Below are 24,938 nucleotides of genomic sequence, written 5' to 3' on the forward strand. Positions count from 1 at the left end.
TGGATTGCATGTTGTCCTTTGAACTTTTAGCTTTGGCAGTCACTGTTTGATTGTCACAATTCATAAGGATAGCTGGGACTAGCTTATCAACCACTGGAAAATCCATCAAAAGCTCTCGAAGCCATTCTGCTTCAACGCATGATGCGTCTAATGCTATGAGTCCTGCTTCCATAGTCGATCTCGTTAAGATTATCTGCTTGCAAGACTTCTAGGAAACAGCACCACCACCAAGTGTGAAGACATATACACTTGTGGCTTTCATCTCATTAGCATCAAATATCCAATTCGAATCTATACCCCTCAGGTACCGTGGGTACCCAAAATAATGAATTCCATAGTCCACAGTACCTTGTAAATAACACATCACTCGCTCAACATCATGCCAATGCACATTTCCCCGATTGGAAACTAACCGGATCAGTTCATAAACATCAAATGGGATGTCAGGACAAGTAGCACAAGCTAGGTACATGACTGAACCAATCACTTGGGAATATCTCAATTGATCTACAGTTGTGCCTTCTAATTTTCGAATCCACACGCTAGGATCATATGGTGTTGCAGAAGGTTTGCAGTCTGAATATCCAAATCGACTCAAAATCTTCTCAATATAGTGGGATTGCAAAAGTGTAATTCCGTCCTCATTATCTCTCAATAGCTTGATGTTTAAGATAACATCAGCCAGACCCAAGTCTTTCATCTCAAAGTTATGAGATAGAAAAAAGCATTGACCTCCTTAATGACTTTGAGGTGGGTCTCAAATATCAGTATATCATCGACATACAGATAAAGTATAACTCCTTTGCCCCCACCATAGCGACAGTATACACATTTGTCAGCTTCATTAACAACAAAGCTAGCAGATGTCAAAGTGTTATTGAACTTCTCGTTCCATTGCTTAGGCACTTGTTTCAGGCCATACAAAGATTTCAATAGCTTGCACACCTTTCTTTCCCGACCATTTACTACAAAGCCATCTGGCTGTTGCACGTAAATTTTCTCGTCTAGCTCCCCGTTGAGGAAAGCCGTCTTAACGTCCATCTGATGAACGAGAAGACCATGCGAGGCGAGATTAACACTTGAATGGCTGTCAGTGTAGCCACAAATGAGTAAGTATCGAAGAAATCTTCTTCTCCCATTTGGGTATAACCCTTGGCCACAAGCCTAGCCTTGTACTTCTCAACAGTACCATTGAGCATAAGCTTTCTTTTGAACACCCACTTACATCCCAATGGTTGGCAACCATAAGGATGATCGGTGATCTCCCATGTCCCGTTAGCCAATATGGAATCCATCTATCTACGGACCGCATCCTTCCAGTAGCCAGCATCCGGAGATGCATAAGCTTCTGAAATGGAACTGGGAGTGTCATCATCCACAAGGTACACGGGGAAATCATCACCAAAAGACATTGCAGTCCTCTGTCTCTTGCTCATAACAGGAGCTTCCTCTGTTGGGGAACGTAGCAATAATTCAAAATTTTCCTACGTGTCACCAAGATCAATCTATGGAGTCATCTAGCAACGAGGGAGGAGTGGATCTGCATACCCTTGTAGATCGTGCACGGAAGCGTTCAAGAGAACGGGGTTGATGGAGTCGTACTCGTCGTGATCCAAATCACCGATGATCCTAGCGCCGAACGGACAGCACCTCCGCGTTCAACACACGTACGGAGCAGCGACGTCTCCTCCTTCTTGATCCAGCAAGGGGAAAGGAGAGGTTGATGGAGATCCAGCAGCACGACGGCGTGGTGGAAGTAGCGGGATTCCAACAGGGCTTCGCCAAGCACTGCGGGAGGAGGAAGGTGTGCCATGGGAGGGAGAGGGAGGCGCCAGGGCTTAGGTATGGTTTCCCTCCCTTCCCCCCACTATATATAGGGCCAAGGGAGAGGGGGAGGGCGCAGCCTTGCCCCTTCCTCCAAGGAAGGGTGCGGCCAAGGGGGGGGGGAGGAGTCCATCCTCCCCAAGGCACCTCGGAGGTGCCTTCCCCCTTTAGGACTCTCCCTTTCGCTCTTCTCTTGGCGCATGGGCCTCTTGGGGTGGTGCCCTTGGCCCATATAGGCCAAGGCGCACCCCCTACAGCCCATGTGGCCCCCCGGGGCAGGTGGCCCCACCCGGTGGACCCCCGGGACCCTTCCGGTGGTCCCGGTACAATACCGGTGACCCCGAAACTTGTCCCGATGGCCGAAATAGCACTTCCTATATATAATTCTTTACCTCCGGACCATTCCGGAACTCCTCGTGACATCCGGGATCTCATCCGGGACTCCGAACAACTTTCGGGTTACCGCATACTAATATCTCTATAACCCTAGCGTCACCGAACCTTAAGTGTGTAGACCCTACGGGTTCGGGAGACATGCAGACATGACCGAGATGACTCTCCGGTCAATAACCAACAGCGGGATCTGGATACCCATGTTGTCTCCCACATGTTCCACGACGATCTCATCAGATGAACCACGATGTCAAGGACTTAATCAATCCCGTATACAATTCCCTTTGTCTAGCGGTACGATACTTGCCCGAGATTCGATCGTCGGTATCCCGATACCTTGTTCAATCTCGTTACCGACAAGTCTCTTTACTCGTTTCGTAACACATCATCCCGTGATCAACTCCTTGATCACATTGTGCACATTATGATGATGTCCTACCGAGTGGGCCTAGAGATACCTCTCCGTTTACACGGAGTGACAAATCCCAGTCTCGATTCGTGCCAACCCAACAGACACTTTCGGAGATACCTGTAGTGTACCTTTATAGCCACCCATGGTTTCTGGCGGTAGCAAAAGGGTCAGATCTCGAAAAAAATTCAAACTAGGGTCATATCTCGAATAGGTTTCAAAAATGGGTCAAAACACGAAATTTAGCCGGTGTTGGTGGGTTGGTTGGTCAGGCTGAGGAGTGACACTTCAATCGAATTACTAATCCAGTTAATCCACCTTTTCTTTTCCAGATCTTTGCAAGGAAATTCGAATCTCTGGCAAGTTCACAAACCACCATCTGCTACCACCCACACATCTGCACGTTCACCACCGTTCACATCTGCATGTTGGCTTCTTCGGATCACACCCCTTCCATTCAAATTTTCTAAGGCAGGCATGCAAGGGAAGGGAATCAACGGAGAACGCTGCAAACATGCCCACTGCAAACATGCCCACATGTCTCAGGTTCCTGCTACTACAAGGTCACTGCAAGTCAAAGTGACACCACCAATAAGTCCATCCACAAGGGAGAAAAAAAACGTTCACAAATCTAGGACCACTTTGTACTACTAGCTAGCACTGCCAACCTGCCCGGACAAGCCATCCATGCGGAATTTGAATTCGAATTCCAACGGTAACCGGTAGAGATTTTGCTGCCAGGGCACATTGTGAGGGGCTGTTAATTTTCCTTGGCATTCCAGATCTTGCAATAGTAGAATCATATCTACAGGCTTGGCAGGTACTACACGAATTACAATGCCTTGCTAGTTACTACTACCAGTACAAGTTTTCCCAAAGTCAAAGCAAGGGCAAGTACACTTATGCCCAGATTCCTCCTACTTACTGCTAGTCAAAGTTCAAAATTCTGAGACAAGCTCCCCATGCTAAATTTGAATTCAAACCCAAATTTGAATTCTGGGACCATTATTTGCAGACTTTGCTACCAGGAAATTCAAAGATGCTGAACAGGGAGTTCAAATTTGGCATCAAATAGTACTGCTTACGTACAAGTTTTCCCACAAGTCAAACAAGTTCACACATCCATCTTCACTTCAGATCTTCCCTCCCCCTTTCATTTAAATTTTCAGTACAACTCAGCCACATGTTTCAGGTTCCTCCTACTCTACATCCATCTTCACATCAAGTCAAATTTCAAATTCTGGGGCCCAAGAATACTTGCTACCAGGACAAGATCAATAATCAAAGATGCTCAACAGGACATATACTGAACAGGAAATTCAATTAATGTTTATTTGCAAGTTGTTTTGCAGGTAGGTGTCATCATCGCACAACAAATCCAAGAATTAAATACACAAACACATTCCAACACATGTAATTGGAACCCATCAACACACACACACAAACTCAACTCAACTCGGACCGGATCGATGTTAAGTTATACCGAGAGAGCAGTAGCAGTAAAAACGCACGCGACACGGCCAACAGCGAACGTTGGTCTCCCTTCTTCCTTGGTGTAAATCTCATCAGAACAGAGCACCTCAATGTACACCACCACCTCTTCCTCTTCTTTAGCTCGCCATCTTTTTAGCAGTTGTCACAGACACGGTGATGTAAGTTGTCGGTCGGTCAGGCCTTCCTCGCGTCGAGCAGGAAGGCGGCGGGCTCCGACTTGGTGGCGCACCCGTACTTGAAGGTGCTGTACTTGCGGTGCACCCCGGTGAGCTTCCCGCGCGCCGCCCCCTGGTGCAGCTCCACCATCATTGTGCTGCAGTCCCTGCAAACCAGTGAGCCAAACAACTGTGAGTACAAAGGCATCACTCACTCACTGAAAGCTAGTTGGTCTGAATGAAAGACAGTGTGTTTCCATACATGAGCTGTTCTTCAGAGTATTTTGTGTGCAGCTCACAGCACTTGTTCCAGGACATGCACCCGTTGAGCGTGCATTGCGCGGTGAAGATGGCCGCCGCCGCCAGCATCGACGGCTGGAACTTGAGCATCTTGTAGTCGACCAGGCTGAGCTCGATTAGGAAGAAGGAGAGCAGCTCCAGCTGATTCACAAGACGGCACCATTTGTGTCAGACAAGCAATGCACACATACAAAACAGAGCAATGATCCAAGGTGAGCTGTGATCTTACCTTCTTGTCAGACCCTGCTGCCTTGAGGAATCTTCTCATGAAGCAATATGGAGTAGGGACTGACATGTTGAATTCAAGCCTGTCAACAATCATCCTCTCCTGCAGAATTATCACATCCTAGTGTCAATTCTCTGAAGACAAAACAAGAACTCGTACCAATCGAATCGACAAAAGGTATACAACGTATAGCAGGATCGTTACCATGCCAAGAATGTCTTCCCGGGAGTAGGCGCGATCGCAGATGAGGATCAGATCCTCCACGACTGGCACACTGACCTCCTCATACTTGCATGCCAGCAGCATGGCTGTCACGCCCACCAGCTGGAGCTTCTTCCTGGCGACGTTCTCCCTGGCCAGGTATCTGTCGATGATGTTTACAGTAAGGAAAAGGGTCTCCCCCAGTAGCTCAAGCTTGTAATGGACCTGCATTGGACAATGAAACATTGGGGTTTCTAAGAACTTTCCATTCCAGAGCATGCTAAGATAAGACTACTTTGCCGAATCCATCGAGCATCGAACGGAATCCTTACCTCAATCAGCCAGTCAATCAGAATGCCGCGCATTTTCTCATTGATGTCAGATTGGTGTGCCATGTAGGTGGGGGACACACAGCTCAGCTCCTACAGCACAAAGAATTTGGCAATGAGACTATTACTACCATAACAGGTCAGGTACACAACTCTGTAGATAACTTGACCGGGGTTCCAAGCAGATAAGTTACCTCGGTCCTTCTGTAGAAGCTGTAAATTTCATCCACATATTCGACAACCGCAAGGGAGTTGCCGACGTCGCAGCTGTCGATGTCAGGCATTTCCTCCTCTTCGGTGTCCTCCATGTCGATCTCCTTGAGCTCATTGGTCATCTGGAGTAACAACAAAGCATGGACGATGAGCGATGAAAACACCAAAATGGTAGATAGCTCGTGCTGATCGTGCAATGCTAGTTGTGTTACTCTGCTTACCATCTCATCAAGGTCATCATCTGAAGCCTTGCTGCACTCCATGTCTGAAGGAGCATTGAATGCAGTGTCAGCGTTCCTCTTCTGCCTCTCACTGCCAATTGGTGCCTGCCAAAATAAATTCAAATCCTTGAGTTGACAGTTACCTATTTTGCTCAGATTCTTGGTTCAAACAAGGCAAGTAAAATAATCTGACCAAAATCTGAGTGCAAAAGATGGAAAATCTACAGCCAATTGAACCTACATTGATATCATTCCATATATAAAAGAGAGCACCCAGTTCAGTTAGATAAGATATACTACTACTTGCCTAAATCTGCTAGAACTATATTAAACCTACATTAATGATATGCCATATAGTACAAGATTTGGCATGCTCAAATCTCTGAAGTTTTTTACTGTGTGCAAATCTGCAGATTCAGGTGTAGTAATTCAAACCATACGCAATTGCACATTTGTGTGCGCAAATCTGAATATCTAACTGATAGCAAACACAGAGTGCATTCAGGATCCACTCCCCAGCATCTAAATTCACCCAACAAGTCCTAAAATTTGCACAATTGGAAAGTACAGAGATAAGAACAGCAATGCACACCCAAGACAGTATCAAAACAGCAAGGATTTTAATTGCCCATACCAGCGGGGCGTTTGCAGGCTGCGTTTGCTGCAGGATGGCGGCGAATTTCCTGGTCACCGGCCGGTGGCCGACGGCGCCAGGCTGGCTCTTGGCACCGGCGGCGGCGGGTTTTCTGAAACATGGAAACAAACTCGGAGCGATTAGAGATCCAGCTCTGAATCAAACTGGAGTTCGAAATTCTGCCATGGATCGGTGGATTGCTCACTCTTGCAAGCCCCTCTTGCTGACGGCTTGGGGCTGGTGAGGGGCGCCGAGAATGTTCTTGATGTCCCTCAGGGCCCTGCGGTTGGTGTTCGCCGCCGCCTCCGACGCGAGCTTGACGCCCTCCATGGCCGCGCCGCGGTGGTTCTCGGATCTCATGTTCTCCATTGCTGACGGAAGAGGAAACCTGCAGCAAGAGGGCAATCCAAATTCAGAAACAGGGGAAACGCATCCGCAGAAGAACTTTGAAAAAGCGGGATCTTTTGGTTCGAATCGCTGCCGATTTCTCATCGGGCGCGTGGGACGGGCCAAGAACTCTGGATTTGGCCAAGAAAGCGATGGGAAACCTCGCGAATCCGAAACCCAAACGAGCAAGAACGCCCTACTAGACTAGCCACGCTTCAGGACCCTCTGCTCTGGCACGGGAGATCCAGGAAGAAACCCCGCACGCGCCGAACCAAAAAAGGAAAGTTTGAGCAGCTGGAACTCTACCAGCACAGACCGCGCTGCCAAGAATCTGTTGCTCCAATTCGACGCAAGAACAACCGGGACCTCCAAAGATCCGCCCCAAGAACGCCAAAGAACCTACGCCGCGAGCCGCCCCGACGCAATCGCGCGCTCTGAGCTAGCGCCTCCCCCCGAATTCATCCATCCAGGCCGGAGATCCGAGGGGGGCAGCACCAAATCCGGCAAGAAACCCTCAAGAAACCCACCAAAGAACCCCATCCCCTCAAGAACAAGAAACGACCCCTCAACCCCGTTCAAGAACGCATCCATCCATCCAAGAAACGACCGTGACGGACCTCGTTGCTCGGCGACGGCGAGGGAGGGGAGGGGGAGAAGGGGGAGCTGCCGCCGCCTCTCTCTCCCAGGCTCTAGGTCGAGGGAGGAAAGTAGCTCGCCGCTGCGGCTGGTGCAGGGGAGGAGCGGAGCGGGGAGAGCGTAGGAGAGAGACGGGCGGATGGGGATTGGGATCGGGGGGAGGCAGGGGCGAGATAAAATAGGGGGCCTGCCTGAGCCGGAGCCGCGTTCGAACCCCAACGGTCGTGGGATCCGGGCCGTCGGATGCTGATCCGACGGCCGGGGAAACGTGTGGGCTGGCCTTAACGGCTAGGGGGTTCCATGTGCTTTCAAAACGGGCTTTATTATCTTCCCTTCTTGTGAATGTGGCGTCAGCTTTAAGATAGATGGAGATAGATTTAGGTGCCCATGTTTGTTTCTTTCTCCTTTTACTCGAGCCACTGGGATTTTTCGCAGGCGTGGTTTGTATTCGGTGCGCGGACGGAAATGCGCAGCGCGGTGCGGCGTGTGGTGGGGCGGCGTGGCATGTGGGATGGGACCAAAGGACGTTGGGTGGGTTTCGTTTGCCCCGTGATGCGTCTGGCATTCGACCGTCGGAAGGTTGGCATGTACCGTAGTAGATAGACAGGGTGCCATGTTTGTTTCATTTTTTATTTAATTATTGGAATTACTGGGATTTCGTATGTGTAGTTTGTATTCGGTGCGGGGCGGCGCGGCGTGGGGTTTCGTGGCGTGTGGGATGAGACCAAGGGACGGCGGGCGGTTTGTTGTACTCTCGGGTGGGTCTCGGATTTGACCGTTGAAGGGTTGCCACGCAGTGCAGTAGATAGATAGGGTGCCATTTTTGTTTCCTTATTCTTTTATATAATTATTTGAATTACTGGGATTTCGTAGGTGTACTTTGTATTCGGTGCGCCGGGGGGGGGGGGGGGGGCACGGCCCGACGTGGCGTGTTGGATGAGAACATGAGACCGTGTGGTTTGTTTTACCCTGTGATGAGTCTATGATTTGACTGTTGGAGGGTTGCCACGCCGTAAATAGATAGGGTGCCATGTTTGTTTCCTTATTCTTTTTATTTAATTATTAAAATTACTTGGATTTCATAGGTGTAGTTTGTATTCAGTGTGCGCACTGAACCATCGGGCGCGGCACGACCCGATGTGGCGCACTGAACCATGTGCAATTTTCTTTTACCTTGTGATGGGTCTGTGATTTGACCTTTGGAGGGTTGCCACGCCGTAGATAGATAGGGTGTAATGTTTGTCTCCTTACGAAAATCCAAATCGGTGCATAGGCTCATCTGCTCGCGGTTAGGAAAAATTAAAAATAAATACTAGAAAAATTTAAAAAATCCAATTTTTTTTGTGATAGATAATTTGATGTGTGAGGTCCGCTCCAAATTTTAACTTATTTGGATATCTGAGCAGGTCTCGGCAAAAAAGACAAATCGGGTCAAAACAGTGTGTGAACAGTAAACTTTTTTACAAACCCTGATTTTGTCTTTTTTGCAGAGAGCTGCTCACATGTCCAAATGAGTTGAAATTTGCAGCGAACCTCACGCATCAAATTATCTACCACCCAATTTTTTTTGGAATTTTTCTAGTATTTATTTTGATTTTTTTCGTCAGCGCGGGTGCAACTGAACCTGGAGCAAAAACGCCACACTCATCTTCTTATTCTTTCATTTAATTATAGAAATTACTGGATTTCATAGGTGTAGTTTGCATTCGGTGCATGCGCTGAACCGCGGGGCGGCCCGACGCGGCGTGTTGGATGAGACCATGAGACCTTGGTGGGTTTCCTTTACCCTATGATGGGTCTGTGATTTGAACTTTGGAGGGTTGGCACGTCGTAGATAGATTGGGTGCTATGTTTGTTACCTTATTGTTTTATTTAATTACTGGGATTTCGTAGGCGTAGTTTGTATTTGATGCACGCGCTGAACCATGGGGCCCAGCGCGGTCGGGCATGGCGTGTTGGATGAGACCATGAGACGGTGGGCGGTTTGTTTTACCCTGTGATGGGTCTGTGAGCTTTGGAGGGTCGCTGTTGGTGTGAAAACCGGCGGATCTCGGGTAGGGGATCCCGAACTGTGCGTCTAGGCGGATGGTAACAGGAGGCGGGGGACATGATGTTTACCCAGGTTCGGGTCCTCTTGATGGAGGTAATATCCTACGTCCTTTTTGATTGTTCTTGATAATATGAGTAGTATAAGAGTTGATCTACCACGAGATCGAAGAGGCTAAACCCTAGAAGCTAGCCTATGGTATGATTGTTGGGAAACGTAGTAATTTCAAAAAAATTCCTACGCACACGCAAGATCATGGTGATGCATAGCAACGAGAGGGGAGAGTGTGATCTACGTACCCTTGTAGACCGACAGCGGAAGCGTTGTGACAACGCGGTTGATGTAGTCGTACGTCTTCACGATCCGACCGATCCAAGCACCGTTACTCCGGCACCTCCGAGTTCTTGGCACACGTTCAACTCGATGACGATCCCCGGGCTCCAATCCAGCAAAGCGTCGGGGAGGAGTTCCGTCAGCACGACGGCGTGGTGACGATCTTGATGTTCTACCGTCGCAGGGCTTCGCCTAAGCACCGCTACAATATGACCGAGGTGGAATATGGTGGAGGGGGGCACCGCACACGGCTAAGGAACGATCACGAAGATCAACTTGTGTGTCCTAGGGTGCCCGCTTGCCCCCGTATATAAAGGAGCCAAGGGGAGGGGGCGGCCGGCCAAGGAGGGCGCGCCAAGGGAAGTCCTACTCCCACTGGGAGTAGGACTCCTTCCTTCCTTGTTGGAGTAGGAGAAGGGGAAAGAGGGGGAGAGGAAAAAGGAAAAGGGGGCTGCGCCCCTTGTCCAATTCGGACCAGAGGGGGGGGGGGCAGGCCTCCTTCCTTTTGGCCTCTCTCCTCTATTCCCGTATGGCCCAATAAGGCCCATATACTCCCCGGCGAATTCCCGTAACTCTCCGGTACTCCGAAAAATACCCGAATCACTCGGAGCCTTTCCGATGTCCGAATATAGTCGTCCAATATATCGATCTTTACGTCTCGACCATTTCGAGACTCCTCATCATGTCCCCGACCTCATCCGGGACTCCGAACTCCTTCGGTACATCAAAACTCATAATATAACTGTCATCGAAACCTTAAGCGTGCGGACCCTACGGTTCGAGAACAATGTAGACATGACCGAGACATGTCTCCGGTCAATAACCAATAGCGGAACCTGGATGCCCATATTGTCTCCTACATATTCTACGAAGATGTTTATCGGTCAGACCGCATAACAACATACGTTGTTCCCTTTGTCATCGGTATGTTACTTGCCCGAGATTCGATCGTCGGTATCTCAATACCTAGTTCAATCTCGTTACCGGCAAGTCTCTTTACTCGTTCTGTAATACATCATCTCACAACTAACTCATTAGTTGCAATGCTTGCAAGGCTTTATGTGATGTGCATTACCGAGAGGGCCCAGAGATACCTCTCCGACAATCGGAGTGACAAATCCTAATCTCGAAATACGCCAACCCAACATGTACCTTTGGAGACACCTGTAGAGCACCTTTATAATCACCCAGTTACATTGTGACGTTTGGTAGCACACAGAGTATTCCTCCGACAAACGGGAGTTGCATAATCTCATAGTCATAGGAATATGTATAAGTCATGAAGAAAGCAATAGCAACATACTAAATGATCGGGTGCTAAGCTAATGGAATGGGTCATGTCAATCAGATCATTCACCTAATGATGTGATCCCGTTAATCAAATAACTGAAGGAAATATGCCCTAGAGGCAATAATAAAGTTATTATTTATTTCCTTATATCACGATAAAGGTTTATTATTCATGCTAGAATTGTATTAACCGAAAACATAATACATGTGTGAATACATAGACAAACAGAGTGTCACTAGTATGCCTCTACTAGACTAGCTTGTTAATCAAAGATGGTTATGTTTCCTAACCATGGACAAAGAGTTGTCATTTGATTAACAGGACCACATCATTAGTTGAATGATCTGATTGACATGACCCATTCCATTAGCTTAGCACCCGATCATTTAGTATGTTGCTATTGCTTTCTTCATGACTTATACATGTTCCTATGACTATGAGATTATGCAACTCCCATTTGCCAGAGGAACACTTTGTGTGCTACCAAACGTCACAACATAACTGGGTGATTATAAAGGAGCTCTACAGGTGTCTCCAAAGGTACATGTTGGGTTGGCGTATTTTGAGATTAGGATTTGTCACTCCGATTGTCGGAGAGGTATCTCTGGGCCCTCTCGGTAATGCACATCACTTAAAGCCTTGCAAGCATTGCAACTAATGAGTTAGTTGCGGGATGATGTATTACAAAACGAGTAAAGAGACTTGCCGGAAATGAGATTGAACTAGGTATTGGAATACCGACGATCGAATCTCGGGCAAGTAACATACCGATGACAAAGGGAACAACGTATGTTGTTATGCGGTCTGACCGATAAAGATCTTCGTAGAATATGTAGGAGCCAATATGAGCATCCAGGTTCCACTATTGGTTATTGACCGGAGACATGTCTCGGTCATGTCTACATTGTTCTCGAACCCGTAGGGTCCGCACGCTTAAGGTTACGATGACAATTATATTATGAGTTTATACATTTTGATGTACCGAAGTTTGTTCGGAGTCCCAGTTGAGATCACGGACATGACGAGGAGTCTCGAAATGGTCGAGACATAAAGATTGATATATTAGAAGCCTATGTTTGGATATCGGAAGTGTTCCGGGTCCCCCCGGGAGCTATATGGGCCTTAGTGGAAAAGAGAAGGGGCAGCCCTAGATGGGCCGCGCGCCCCTCCCCTCCCTTGGTCCGAATAGGACAAGGAGAGGGGGCCGGCCTCTCTCTCTCTTTTCCCCCTCCGAGAATCCTATTCCAACTAGGATTGGGGGGGGGGAATCCTACTCCCAGAGGGAGTAGGACTCTCCCGGCGCGCCTCTCCTAGGCCGGCCGCACCACCCCCTTTAGTCCTTTATATACGGAGGCAGGGGCACCCCAGAAACACACAAGTTGATCCACGTGATCTTATTCTTAGCCGTGTGCGGCGCCCCCTTCCACCATAGTCCTCGATAATATTGTAGCAGAGTTTAGGCGAAGCCCTGCTGCAGTAGTACATCAAGATCGTCACCACGCCGTCGTGCTGACGGAACTCTTCCCCGACACTTTGCTGGATCGGAGTCCGGGGATCGTCATCGAGCTGAACGTGTGCTAGAACTCGGAGGTGCCGTAGTTTCGGTGCTTGATCGGTCGGGCCGTGGAGACGTACGACTACATCAACCAAACGTTTCCGTTGTCGATCTACAAGGTACGTAGATCATACTCTCCCCTCTCGTTGCTATGCATCACCATGATCTTGCGTGAGCGTAGAATTTTTTTTGAAATTACTACGAAACCCAACAGTGGCATCCGAGCCTAGGTTTTTATGGTTTGATGTTATATGCATGAGTAGAACACAAGTGAGTTGTGGGCGATATAAGTCATACTGCTTACCAGCATGTCATACTTTGGTTCGGCGGTATTGTTGGACGAAGCGGCCCGGACCGACATTACGCGTACGCTTACGCGAGACCGGTTCTCCCGACGTGCTTTGCACATAGGTGGCTTGCGGGTGACAGTTTCTCCAACTTTAGTTGAACCAAGTGTGGCTACGCCCGGTCCTTGCGAAGGTTAAAACAACACCAACTTGACAAACTATCGTTGTGGTTTTGATGCGTAGGTAAGATTGGTTCTTGCTTAAGCCCGTAGCAGCCACGTAAAACTTGCAACAACAAAGTAGAGGACATCTAACTTGTTTTTGCAGGGCATGTTGTGATGTGATATGGTCAAAACGTGATGAGATATAAGTTGTTGTATGATATGATCATGTTTTGTTGAAGTTATCAGCAACTGGCAAAAGCCTTATGGTTGTCTCTTTATTGCATAAGATGCAAGCGCCAAATAATTGCTTTACTTTATCGCTATGCGATAGCAATAGTTGCAAGAGCAATAGTTGGCGAGACGACCATGTGACGACATATTGATATAGATCAAGATGATGGAGATCATGGTGTCATGCCGGTGACGATGGAAATCATGACGATGCTTTGGAGATGGAGATCAAAGGCACAAGATGATAATGGCCATATCATGTCACATATTTTGATTGCATGTGATGTTTATCTTTTATGCATCTTATCTTGCTTTGATTGACGGTAGCATTATAAGACGATCTCTCACTAATTATCAAGAAATGTTCTCCCTGAGTATGCACCGTTGTGAAAGTTCTTCGTGCTGAGACACCACGTGATGATCGGGTGTGATAGGCTCTACGTTCAAATACAACGGGTGCAAAACAGTTGCACGCGCGGAATACTCAGGTTATACTTGACGAGCCAAGCATATACAGATATGGCCTCGGAACACGGAGACCGAAAGGTCGAGCGTGAATCATATAGTAGATATGATCAACATAGTGATGTTCACCAATGAAACTACTCCATCTCACGTGATGATCGGACATGGTTTAGTTGATTTGGATCACGTGATCACTTAGAGGATTAGAGGGATGTCTGTCTAAGTGGGAGTTCTTAAGTAATATGATTAATTGAACTTAAATTTATCATGAACTTAGTCCTGGTAGTATTTTGCAAATCATGTTGTAGATCAATAGCTCGCGTTGTTGCTTCCCTATGTTTATTTTGATATGTTCCTAGAGAAAATTGTGTTGAAAGATGTTAGTAGCAATGATATGGATTGGATCCGTGATCTGAGGTTTATCCTTATTGCTGCACAGAAGAATTATGTCCTTGATGCACCGCTAGGTGACGGGCCTATTGCAGGAGCAGATGCAGACGTTATGAACGTTTGGCTAGCTCAATATGATGACTACTTGATAGTTTAGTGCACCATGCTTAACAGCTTAGAATCGGGACTTCAAAGACGTTTTGAACGTCATGGACCATATGAGATGTTCCAGGAGTTGAAGTTAATATTTCAAGCAAATACCCGAGTTGAGAGATATGAAGTCTCCAACAAGTTCTATAGCTAAAAGATGGAGGAGAATCGCTCAACTAGTGAGCATGTGCCCAGATTGTCTGAGTACTACAATCACTTGAATCAAGTGGGAGTTAATCTTCCAGATAAAATAGTGATTGACAGAATTCTCTAGTCACCATCACCAAGTTAGTAGAACTTCGTGATGATCTATAATATGCAAGGAATAACAGAAACAATTCCCAAGCTCTTCGTGATGCTGAAATCGACGAAGGTAGAAATCAAGAAAAACATCAAGTGTTGATGGTTAACAAGACCACTAGTTTCAAGAAAAGGGCAAAGGGAAGAAGGGGAACTTCAAGAAGAACAGCAAGCAAGTTGCTGCTCAAGTGAAGAAGCCCAAGTCTGGTCCTAAGCCTGAGACTAAGTGTTTCTACTGCAAAGGGACTGGTCACTGGAAGCGGAACTACCCCAAGTGATTGGCAGATAAGAAGGATGGCAAAGTGAACATAAGTATATTTGATATACATGTTATTGATGTGTACTTTACTAGTGTTTATAGCAACCCCTCAGTATTTGATACTAGTTCAGTTGCTAAGATTAGTAACTCAAAACGGGAGTTGCAGAATAAACAGAGACTAGTTAAGGGTGAAGTGACGATGTGTGTTGGAAGTGGTTCCAAGATTGATATGATCATCATCGCACACTCCCTATACTTTCGGATTAGTGTTGAACCTGAATAAGTGTTATTTGGTGTTTGCGTTAAGCATGAATATGATTTGATCATGTTTATTGTAATACGGTTATTCATTTAAGTAAGAGAATAAATTGTTGTTCTGTTTACATGAATAAAACCTTATATGGTTACACACCCAATGAGAATAGTTCGTTGGGTCTCGATCGTAGTGATACACATAATCATAATATTGAAACCAAAAGATGCAAAGTTAATAATGATAGTGCAACTTATTTGTAGCACTGCCGTTTAGGTCATATTGGTGTAAAGCGCATGAAGAAACTCCATGCTGATGGGATTTTGGAATCACTTGATTATGAATCAGTTGATGCTTACGGACCATGCCTCATGGGCAAAGATGACTAAGACTCCATTCTCTGGAACAATGGAGCGAGCGACAGATTTCTTGGAAATCATACATACTGATGTATGTGGTCCGATGAATAGGCTCGTGGCAGGTATCATTATTTTCTAATCTTCACAGATGATTTGAGCAGATATGGGTATATCTACTTGATGAAACATAAGTCTGAAACATTTGAAAAGTTCAAAGAATTTCAGAGTGAAGTGGAAAATCATCGTGACAAGAAAAAAAAGTTTCTACGATATGATCGCAGAGGTAAAATATTTGAGTTACGAGTTTGGCCTTCAATTAAAACAATGTGAAATAGTTTCACTACTCACGCCACCTGGAACACCATAGTGAAATGGTGTGTCCGAACGTCATAACCGTACTTTATTAGATATAGTGCGATCTATGATGTCTCTTACCGATCTACCACTATCGTTTTGGGGTTATGCATTAGAGACAGCTGCATTCACGTTAAATAGGGCACCATCTAAATCCGTTGAGATGACACCGTGTGAACTATGGTTTGGCAAGAAACCTAAGCTGTCGTTTCTTAAAGTTTGGAGTTGCGATGCTTATGTGAAAAAGTTTCATCTCGATAAGCTCAAACTCAAATCGGAGAAATATGTCTTCATAGGATACCCAAAGGAGACAGTTGGGTACACCTTCTATCACAGATCCGAAGGCAAGACATTCGTTGCTAAGAATGGATCCTTTCTAGAGAAGGAGTTTCTCTCGAAAGAAGTGAGTGGGAGGAAAGTAGAAAACTTGATAAGGTAATTGTACCTTCTCCCTTATTGGAAAATAGTTCATCACAGAAATCTGTTCCTGTGACTACTACACCAATTAGTGAGGAAGCTAATGATGATGATCATGTAACTTCAGATCAAGTTACTACCGAATCTCGTAGGTAAACCAGAGTGAGATCCGCACCAGAGTGGTACGGTAATCCTATTCTGGAGGTCATGTTACTTGACCATGACGAACCTACGAACTATGAGGAAGCGATGATGAGCCCAGATTCCGCAAAGTGGCTTGAAGCCATGAAATCTGAGATGGGATCCATGTATGAGAACAAAGTATGGACTTTGGTCGACTTTCCCGATGATCGGCAAGCAATTGAGAATAAATGGATCTTCAAGAAGAAGACTGACGCTGACGGTAATATTACTGTCTACAAAGCTCGACTTGTCGCAAAAAGGTTTTCGACAAGTTCAAGGTGTTGACTACGATGAGAGTTTCTCACTCGTATCTATGCTTAAGTCTGTCCGAATCATGTTAGCAATTGCCGCATTTTATGAAACTGGCAAATGGATAAACAAAACTGCATTCCTTAATGGATTTATTAAAGAAGAGTTGTATATGATACAACCAGAAGGTTTTGTCAATCTTAAAGGTGCTAACAAAATGTGCAAGCTCCAGCGATCCATCTATGGACTGGTGCAAACATATCGGAGTTGGAATATACACTTTGATAAGTTGATCAAAGCATATAGTTTTATACAGACTTGCGGTGAAGTCTGTATTTACAAGAAAGTGAGTGGGAGCACTACAACATTTCTGATAAAGTATATGTGAAAGACATATTGTTGATCGGAGATAATGTAGAATTATTCTGCAAAGCATAAAGGAATGTTTGAAAGGAGTTTTTGAAAGAAAGACCTCGGTGAAGCTGCTTACATATTGAGTATCAAGATCTATAGAGATAGATCAAGGCGCTTGATAAGTTTTTTCAATGAGTACATACCTTGACAAGATTTTGAAGTAGTTCAAAAATGGAACAGTCAAATAAAAAGTTTCTTGCCTGTGTTACAAGGTGTGAAGTTGAGTAAGACTCAAAGCCCGACCACGGCAGAAGATAGAAAGAGAATGAAAGTCATTCCCTATGCCTCAGTCATAGGTTCTATAAAGTATGCCATGCTGTGTACCAGATCTATTGTATACCATACACTGTGTTAAGAGAGGGAGTACAATAGTGATCTAGGAGTAGATCAATGGACATCGGTCAAAATTATCCTTACTGGAATAAGGATATGTTTCTCGATTACGGAGGTGACAAAAAGGTTCGTCGTAAAGGGTTACGTCGATGCAAGTTTTGACACTAATCCAGATGACTCTAAGTCTCAATCTGGATACATATTGAAAGTGGGAGCAATTAGCTAGAGTAGCTCTGTGCTGAACATTGTTGACATAGAAATTTGCAAAATACATACGGATCTGAATGTGGCAGACCCATTGACTAAACTTCTCTCACAAGCAAAACATGATCACACCTTAGTACTCTTTGGGTGTTAATCGCATAGCGATCTGAACTAGATTACTGAAGTAAACCCTTTGGGTGTTGGTCACATGAAGATGTGAACTAATCACATAAAGATGTGAACTATTAGTGTTAAATCACATGGTGATGTGAACTAGATTATTGACTGTAGTGCAAGTGGGAGACTGAAGGAAATATGCCCTAGAGGCAATAATAAAGTTATTATTTATTTCCTTATATCATGATAAAGGTTTATTATTCATGCTAGAATTGTATTAACCGGAAACATAATACATGTGTGAATACATAGACAAACAGAGTGTCACTAGTATGCCTCTACTAGACTAGCTTGTTAATCAAGGATGGTTATGTTTCCTAACCATGGACAAAGAGTTGTCATTTGATTAACAGGATCACATCATTAGTTGAATGATCTGATTGACATGACCCATTCCATTAGCTTAGCACCCGATCGTTTAGTATGTTGCTATTGCTTTCTTCATGACTTATACATGTTCCTATGACTATGAGATTATGCAACTCCCGTTTGCCAGAGGAACACTTTGTGTGCTACCAAACGTCACAACGTAACTGGGTGATTATAAAGGAGCTCTACAGGTGTCTCCAAAGGTACATGTTGGGTTGGCGTATTTCGAGATTAGGATTTGTCACTCCGATTGTCAGAGAGGTATCTTTGGGCCCTCTCGATAATGCACATCACTTAAAGCCTTGCAAGCATTGCAACTAATGAGTTAGTTGCGGGATGATGTATTACAGAACGAGTAAAGAGACTTGACGGTAACGAGATTGAACTAGGTATTGGAATATCGACGATCGAATCTCGGGCAAGTAACATACCGATGACAAAGGGAACAACGTATGTTGTTATGCGGTCTGACCGATAAAGATCTTCGTAGAATATGTAGGAGCCAATATGAGCATCCAGGTTCCGCTATTGGTTATTGACCGGAGACATGTCTTGGTCATGTCTACATTGTTCTCGAACCCGTAGGGTCCACACACTTAAGGTTACGATGACATTTACATTATGAGTTTATACATTTTGATGTACCGAAGTTTGTTCGGAGTCCCGGATGAGATCACGGACATGACGAGGAGTCTCGAAATGGTCGAGACATAAAGATTGATATATTGGAAGCCTATGTTTGGATATCGGAAGTGTTCCGGGTCCCCCCGGGAGCTATATGGGCCTTAGTGGAAAAGAGAAGGGGCAGCCCTAGATGGGCCGCGCGCCCCTCCCCTCCCTTGGTCCGAATAGGACAAGGAGAGGGGGCCGGCCTCTCTCTCTCTCTCCCCCCTCCGCGAATCCTATTCCAACTAGGATTGGGGGGGGGGGGGGAATCCTACTCCCAGAGGGAGTAGGACTCTCCCGGCGCGCCTCTCCTAGGCCGGCCGCACCACCCCCTTTAGTCCTTTATATACGGAGGCAGGGGCACCCCAGAAACACACAAGTTGATCCACGTGATCTTATTCTTAGCCGTGTGCGGCGCCCCCTTCCACCATAGTCCTCGATAATATTGTAGCGGAGTTTAGGCGAAGCCCTGCTGCAGTAGTACATCAAGATCGTCACCACGCTGTCGTGCTGACGGAACTCTTCCCCGACACTTTGCTGGATCGGAGTCCGGGGATCGTCATCGAGCTGAACGTGTGCTAGAACTCGGAGGTGCCGTAGTTTCGATGCTTGATCGGTCGGGCCGTGGAGACGTACGACTACATCAACCAAACACTTCCGTTGTCGATCTACAAGGTACGTAGATCATACTCTCCCCTCTCGTTGCTATGCATCACCATGATCTTGCGTGAGCGTAGAATTTTTTTTGAAATTACTACGAAACCCAACAGTGGCATCCGAGCCTAGGTTTTTATGGTTTGATGTTATATGCACGAGTAGAACACAAGTGAGTTGTGGGCGATATAAGTCATACTGCTTACCAGCATGTCATACTTTGGTTCAGCGGTATTGTTGGACGAAGCGGCCCGGACCGACATTACGCGTACGCTTACGCGAGACCGGTTCTCCCGACGTGCTTTGCACATAGGTGGCTTGCGGGTGACAGTTTCTCCAACTTTAGTTGAACCAAGTGTGGCTACGCCCGGTCCTTGCGAAGGTTAAAACATCACCAACTTGACAAACTATCGTTGTGGTTTTGATGCGTAGGTAAGATTGGTTCTTGCTTAAGCCTGTAGCAGCCACGTAAAACTTGCAACAACAAAGTAGAGGACGTCTAACTTGTTTTTGCAGGGCATGTTGTGATGTGATATGGTCAAAACGTGATGAGATATAAGTTGTTGTATGAGATGATCATGTTTTGTTGAAGTTATCAGCAACTGGCAAAAGCCTTATGGTTGTCTCTTTATTGCATAAGATGCAAGCGCCAAATAATTGCTTTACTTTATCGCTATGCGATAGCAATAGTTGCAAGAGCAATAGTTGGCGAGACGACCATGTGACGACATATTGATATAGATCAAGATGATGGAGATCATGGTGTCATGCCGGTGATGATGGAAATCATGACGATGCTTTGGAGATGGAGATCAAAGGCACAAGATGATAATGGCCATACCATGTCACATATTTTGATTGCATGTGATGTTTATCTTTTATGCATCTTATCTTGCTTTGATTGACGGTAGCATTATAAGACGATCTCTCACTAATTATCAAGAAGTGTTCTCCCTGAGTATGCACCATTGCGAAAGTTCTTCGTGCTGAGACACCACGTGATGATCGGGTGTGATAGGCTCTACGTTCAAATACAACGGGTGCAAAACAGTTGCACGCGCGGAATACTCAGGTTATACTTGACGAGCCAAGCATATACAGATATGGCCTCGGAACACGGAGACCGAAAGGTCGAGCGTGAATCATATAGTAGATATGATCAACATAGTGATGTTCACCAATGAAACTACTCGATCTCACGTGATGATCGGACATGGTTTAGTTGATTTGGATCACGTGATCACTTAGAGGATTAGAGGGATGTCTGTCTAAGTGGGAGTTCTTAAGTAATATGATTAATTGAACTTAAATTTATCATGAACTTAGTCCTGGTAGTATTTTGCAAATCATGTTGTAGATCAATAGCTCGCGTTGTTGCTTCCCTATGTTTATTTTGATATGTTCCTAGAGAAAATTGTGTTGAAAGATGTTAGTAGCAATGATACGGATTGGATCTGTGATCTGAGGTTTATCCTCATTGCTGCACAGAAGAATTATGTCCTTGATGCACCGCTAGGTGACGGGCCTATTGCAGGAGCAGATGCAGACGTTATGAACGTTTGGCTAGCTCAATATGATGACTACTTGATAGTTTAGTGCACCATGCTTAACGGCTTAGAATCGGGACTTCAAAGACGTTTTGAACGTCATGGACCATATGAGATGTTCCAGGAGTTGAAGTTAATATTTCAAGCAAATACCCGAGTTGAGAGATATGAAGTCTCCAACAAGTTCTATAGCTAAAAGATGGAGGAGAATCGCTCAACTAGTGAGCATGTGCCCAGATTGTCTGAGTACTACAATCGCTTGAATCAAGTGGGAGTTAATCTTCCAGATAAAATAGTGATTGACAGAATTCTCTAGTCACCATCACCAAGTTAGTAGAACTTCGTGATGAACTATAATATGCAAGGGATAACGGAAACGATTCCCAAGCTCTTCGTGATGCTGAAATCGACGAAGGTAGAAATCAAGAAAAACATCAAGTGTTGATGGTAGACAAGACCACTAGTTTCAAGAAAAGGGCAAAGGGAAGAAGGGGAACTTCAAGAAGAACAGCAAGCAAGTTGCTGCTCAAGTGAAGAAGCCCAAGTCTGGTCCTAAGCCTGAGACTAAGTGTTTCTACTGCAAAGGGACTGGTCACTGGAAGCGGAACTACCCCAAGTGATTGGCGGATAAGAAGGATGGCAAAGTGAACATAAGTATATTTGATATACATGTTATTGATGTGTACTTTACTAGTGTTTATAGCAACCCCTCAGTATTTGATACTAGTTCAGTTGCTAAGATTAGTAACTCGAAACGGGAGTTGCAGAATAAACAGAGACTAGTTAAGGGTGAAGTGACGATGTGTGTTGGAAGTGGTTCCAAGATTGATATGATCATCATCGCACACTCCCTATACTTTCGGGATTAGTGTTGAACCTGAATAAGTGTTATTTGGTGTTTGCGTTAAGCATGAATATGATTTGATCATGTTTATTGTAATACGGTTATTCATTTAAGTAAGAGAATAAATTGTTGTTCTGTTTACATGAATAAAACCTTATATGGTTACACACCCAATGAAATTAGTTCATTGGATCTCGATCGTAGTGATACACATAATCATAATATTGAAACCAAAAGATGCAAAGTTAATAATGATAGTGCAACTTATTTGTAGCACTGCCGTTTAGGTCATATTGGTGTAAAGCGCATGAAGAAACTCCATGCTGATGGGATTTTGGAATCACTTGATTATGAATCAGTTGATGCTTACAAACCATGCCTCATGGGCAAAGATGACTAAGACTCCGTTCTCCGGAACAATGGAGCGAGCGACAGATTTCTTGGAAATCATACATACTGATGTATGTGGTCCGATGAATAGGCTCGTGGCAGGTATCATTATTTTCTAATCTTCACAGATGATTTGAGTAGATATGGGTATATCTACTTGATGAAACATAAGTCTAAAACATTTGAAAAGTTCAAAGAATTTCAGAGTGAAGTGGAAAATCATCGTGACAAGAAAATAAAAGTTTCTACGATATGATCGCAGAGGTAAAATATTTGAGTTACGAGTTTGGCCTTCAATTAAAACAATGTGAAATAGTTTCACTACTCACGCCACCTGGAACACCATAGTGTAATGGTGTGTCCGAACGTCATAACCGTACTTTATTAGATATAGTGCGATCTATGATGTCTCTTACTGATCTACCACTATCATTTTGGGGTTATGCATTAGAGACAGCTGCATTCACGTTAAATAGGGCACCATCTAAATCCGTTGAGACGACACCGTGTGAACATTGGTTTGGCGAGAAACCTAAGCTGTCGTTTCTTAAAGTTTGGAGTTGCGATGCTTATGTGAAAAAGTTTCATCTCGATAAGCTCAAACTCAAATCGGAGAAATATGTCTTCATAGGATACCCAAAGGAGACAGTTGGGTACACCTTCTATCACAGATCCGAAGGCAAGACATTCGTTGCTAAGAATGGATCCTTTCTAGAGAAGGAGTTTCTCTCGAAAGAAGTGAGTGGGAGGAAAGTAGAAAACTTGATAAGGTAATTGTACCTTCTCCCTTATTGGAAAATAGTTCATCACAGAAATCTGTTCCTGTGACTACTACACCAATTAGTGAGGAAGCTAATGATGATGATCATGTAACTTCAGATCAAGTTACTACCGAATCTCGTAGGTAAACCAGAGTGAGATCCGCACTAGAGTGGTACAGTAATCCTATTCTGGAGGTCATGTTACTTTACCATGACGAACCTACGAACTATGAGGAAGCGATGATGAGCCCAGATTCCGCAAAGTGGCTTGAAGCCATGAAATCTGAGATGGGATCCATGTATGAGAACAAAGTATGAACTTTGGTCGACTTGCCCGATGATCGGCAAGCAATTGAGAATAAATGGATCTTCAAGAAGAAGACTGACGCTGACGGTAATATTACTGTCTACAAAGCTCGACTTGTCGCAAAAAGGTTTTCGACAAGTTCAAGGTGTTGACTACGATGAGAGTTTCTCACTCGTATCTATGCTTAAGTCTGTCCGAATCATGTTAGCAATTGCCGCATTTTATGAAATCCGGCAAATGGATAAACAAAACTGCATTCCTTAATGGATTTATTAAAGAAGAGTTGTATATGATACAACCAGAAGGTTTTGTCAATCTTAAAGGTGCTAACAAAATGTGCAAGCTCCAGAGATCCATCTATGGACTGGTGCAAACATCTCGGAGTTGGAATATACGCTTTGATAAGTTGATCAAAGCATATAGTTTTATACAGACTTGCGGTGAAGCCTGTATTTACAAGAAAGTGAGTGGGAGCACTACAACATTTCTGATAAAGTTGTAGTGCTTATCAGAATATGTCATTCACATATACTTATCAGAAATGTTGTAGTGCTCCCACTCACTTTCTTGTAAATACAGGCTTCATCGCAAGTCTGTATAAAACTATATGCTTTGATCAACTTATCAAAGCGTATATTCCAACTGCGAGAAGCTTGCACCAGTCCATAGATGGATTGCTGGAGCTTGCATATTTTGTTAGCACCTTTAGGATTGACAAAACCTTCTGGTTGTATCATATACAACTCTTCTTTAATAAATCTATTAAGGAATGCAGTTTTGTTTATCCATTTGCCAGATTTCATAAAATGCGGCAATTGCTAACATGATTCGGACAGACTTAAGCATAGATACGAGTGAGAAACTCTCATCGTAGTCAACACCTTGAACTTGTCGAAAACCTTTTGCGACAATTCTAGCTTTGTAGATAGTAACACTACTATCAGCGTCCGTCTTCCTCTTGAAGATCCATTTATTCTCAATTGCTTGCCGATCATCGGGCAAGTCAACCAAAGTCCATACTTTGTTCTCATACATGGATCCCATCTCAGATTTCATGGCCTCAAGCCATTTTGCAGAATCTGGGCTCACCATCGCTTCTTCATAGTTCGTAGGTTCGTCATGGTCAAGTAGCATGACCTCCAGAACAGGATTACCGTACCACTCTGGTGCGGATCTCACTCTGGTTTACCTACGAGATTCGGTAGTAACTTGATCTGAAGTTACATGATCATCATCATTAGCTTCCTCACTAATTGGTGTAGTAGTCACAGGAACAGATTTCTGTGATGAACTACTTTCCATTAAGGGAGAAGGTACAATTACCTTATCAAGTTCTACTTTCCTCCCACTCACTTCTTTCGAGAGAACCTCCTTCTCTAAAAATGATCCATTCTTAGCAACGAATGTCTTGCCTTTGGATCTGTGATAGAAGGTGTACCCAACAGTAACTTTTTGGGTATCCTATGAAGACACACCTTTCCGATTTGGGTTTGAGCTTCTCAGGATGAAACTTTTTCACATAAGCATTGCAACCCCAAACTTTAAGAAACGGCAACTTTGGTT

At 44.8% G+C, this 24,938-nt stretch overlaps 1 protein-coding gene across 1 annotated transcript; it reads right to left on the reverse strand.

The window, feature by feature from the left end:
• Positions 1-3,930: 3,930 nt before the first annotated feature.
• On the reverse strand, positions 3,931-7,564 carry LOC123149771 (cyclin-B2-2). The gene is made up of 10 exons (XM_044569504.1): positions 7,404-7,564; positions 6,605-6,787; positions 6,400-6,511; positions 5,766-5,870; positions 5,526-5,666; positions 5,335-5,424; positions 5,006-5,227; positions 4,805-4,903; positions 4,538-4,716; positions 3,931-4,442 (listed from the first exon to the last, which is right to left on the reverse strand). Exons 2-10 carry the CDS (start codon positions 6,766-6,768, stop codon positions 4,295-4,297), a joined length of 1,260 nt encoding a protein of 419 aa, XP_044425439.1. The 5' UTR covers positions 6,769-6,787; positions 7,404-7,564; the 3' UTR covers positions 3,931-4,294.
• Between the last annotated feature and the right edge of the window lie 17,374 nt (positions 7,565-24,938).

This window comes from Triticum aestivum, chromosome 7A (genome assembly GCF_018294505.1).
Source record: "Triticum aestivum cultivar Chinese Spring chromosome 7A, IWGSC CS RefSeq v2.1, whole genome shotgun sequence".
Lineage (NCBI taxonomy): Eukaryota > Viridiplantae > Streptophyta > Magnoliopsida > Poales > Poaceae > Triticum > Triticum aestivum.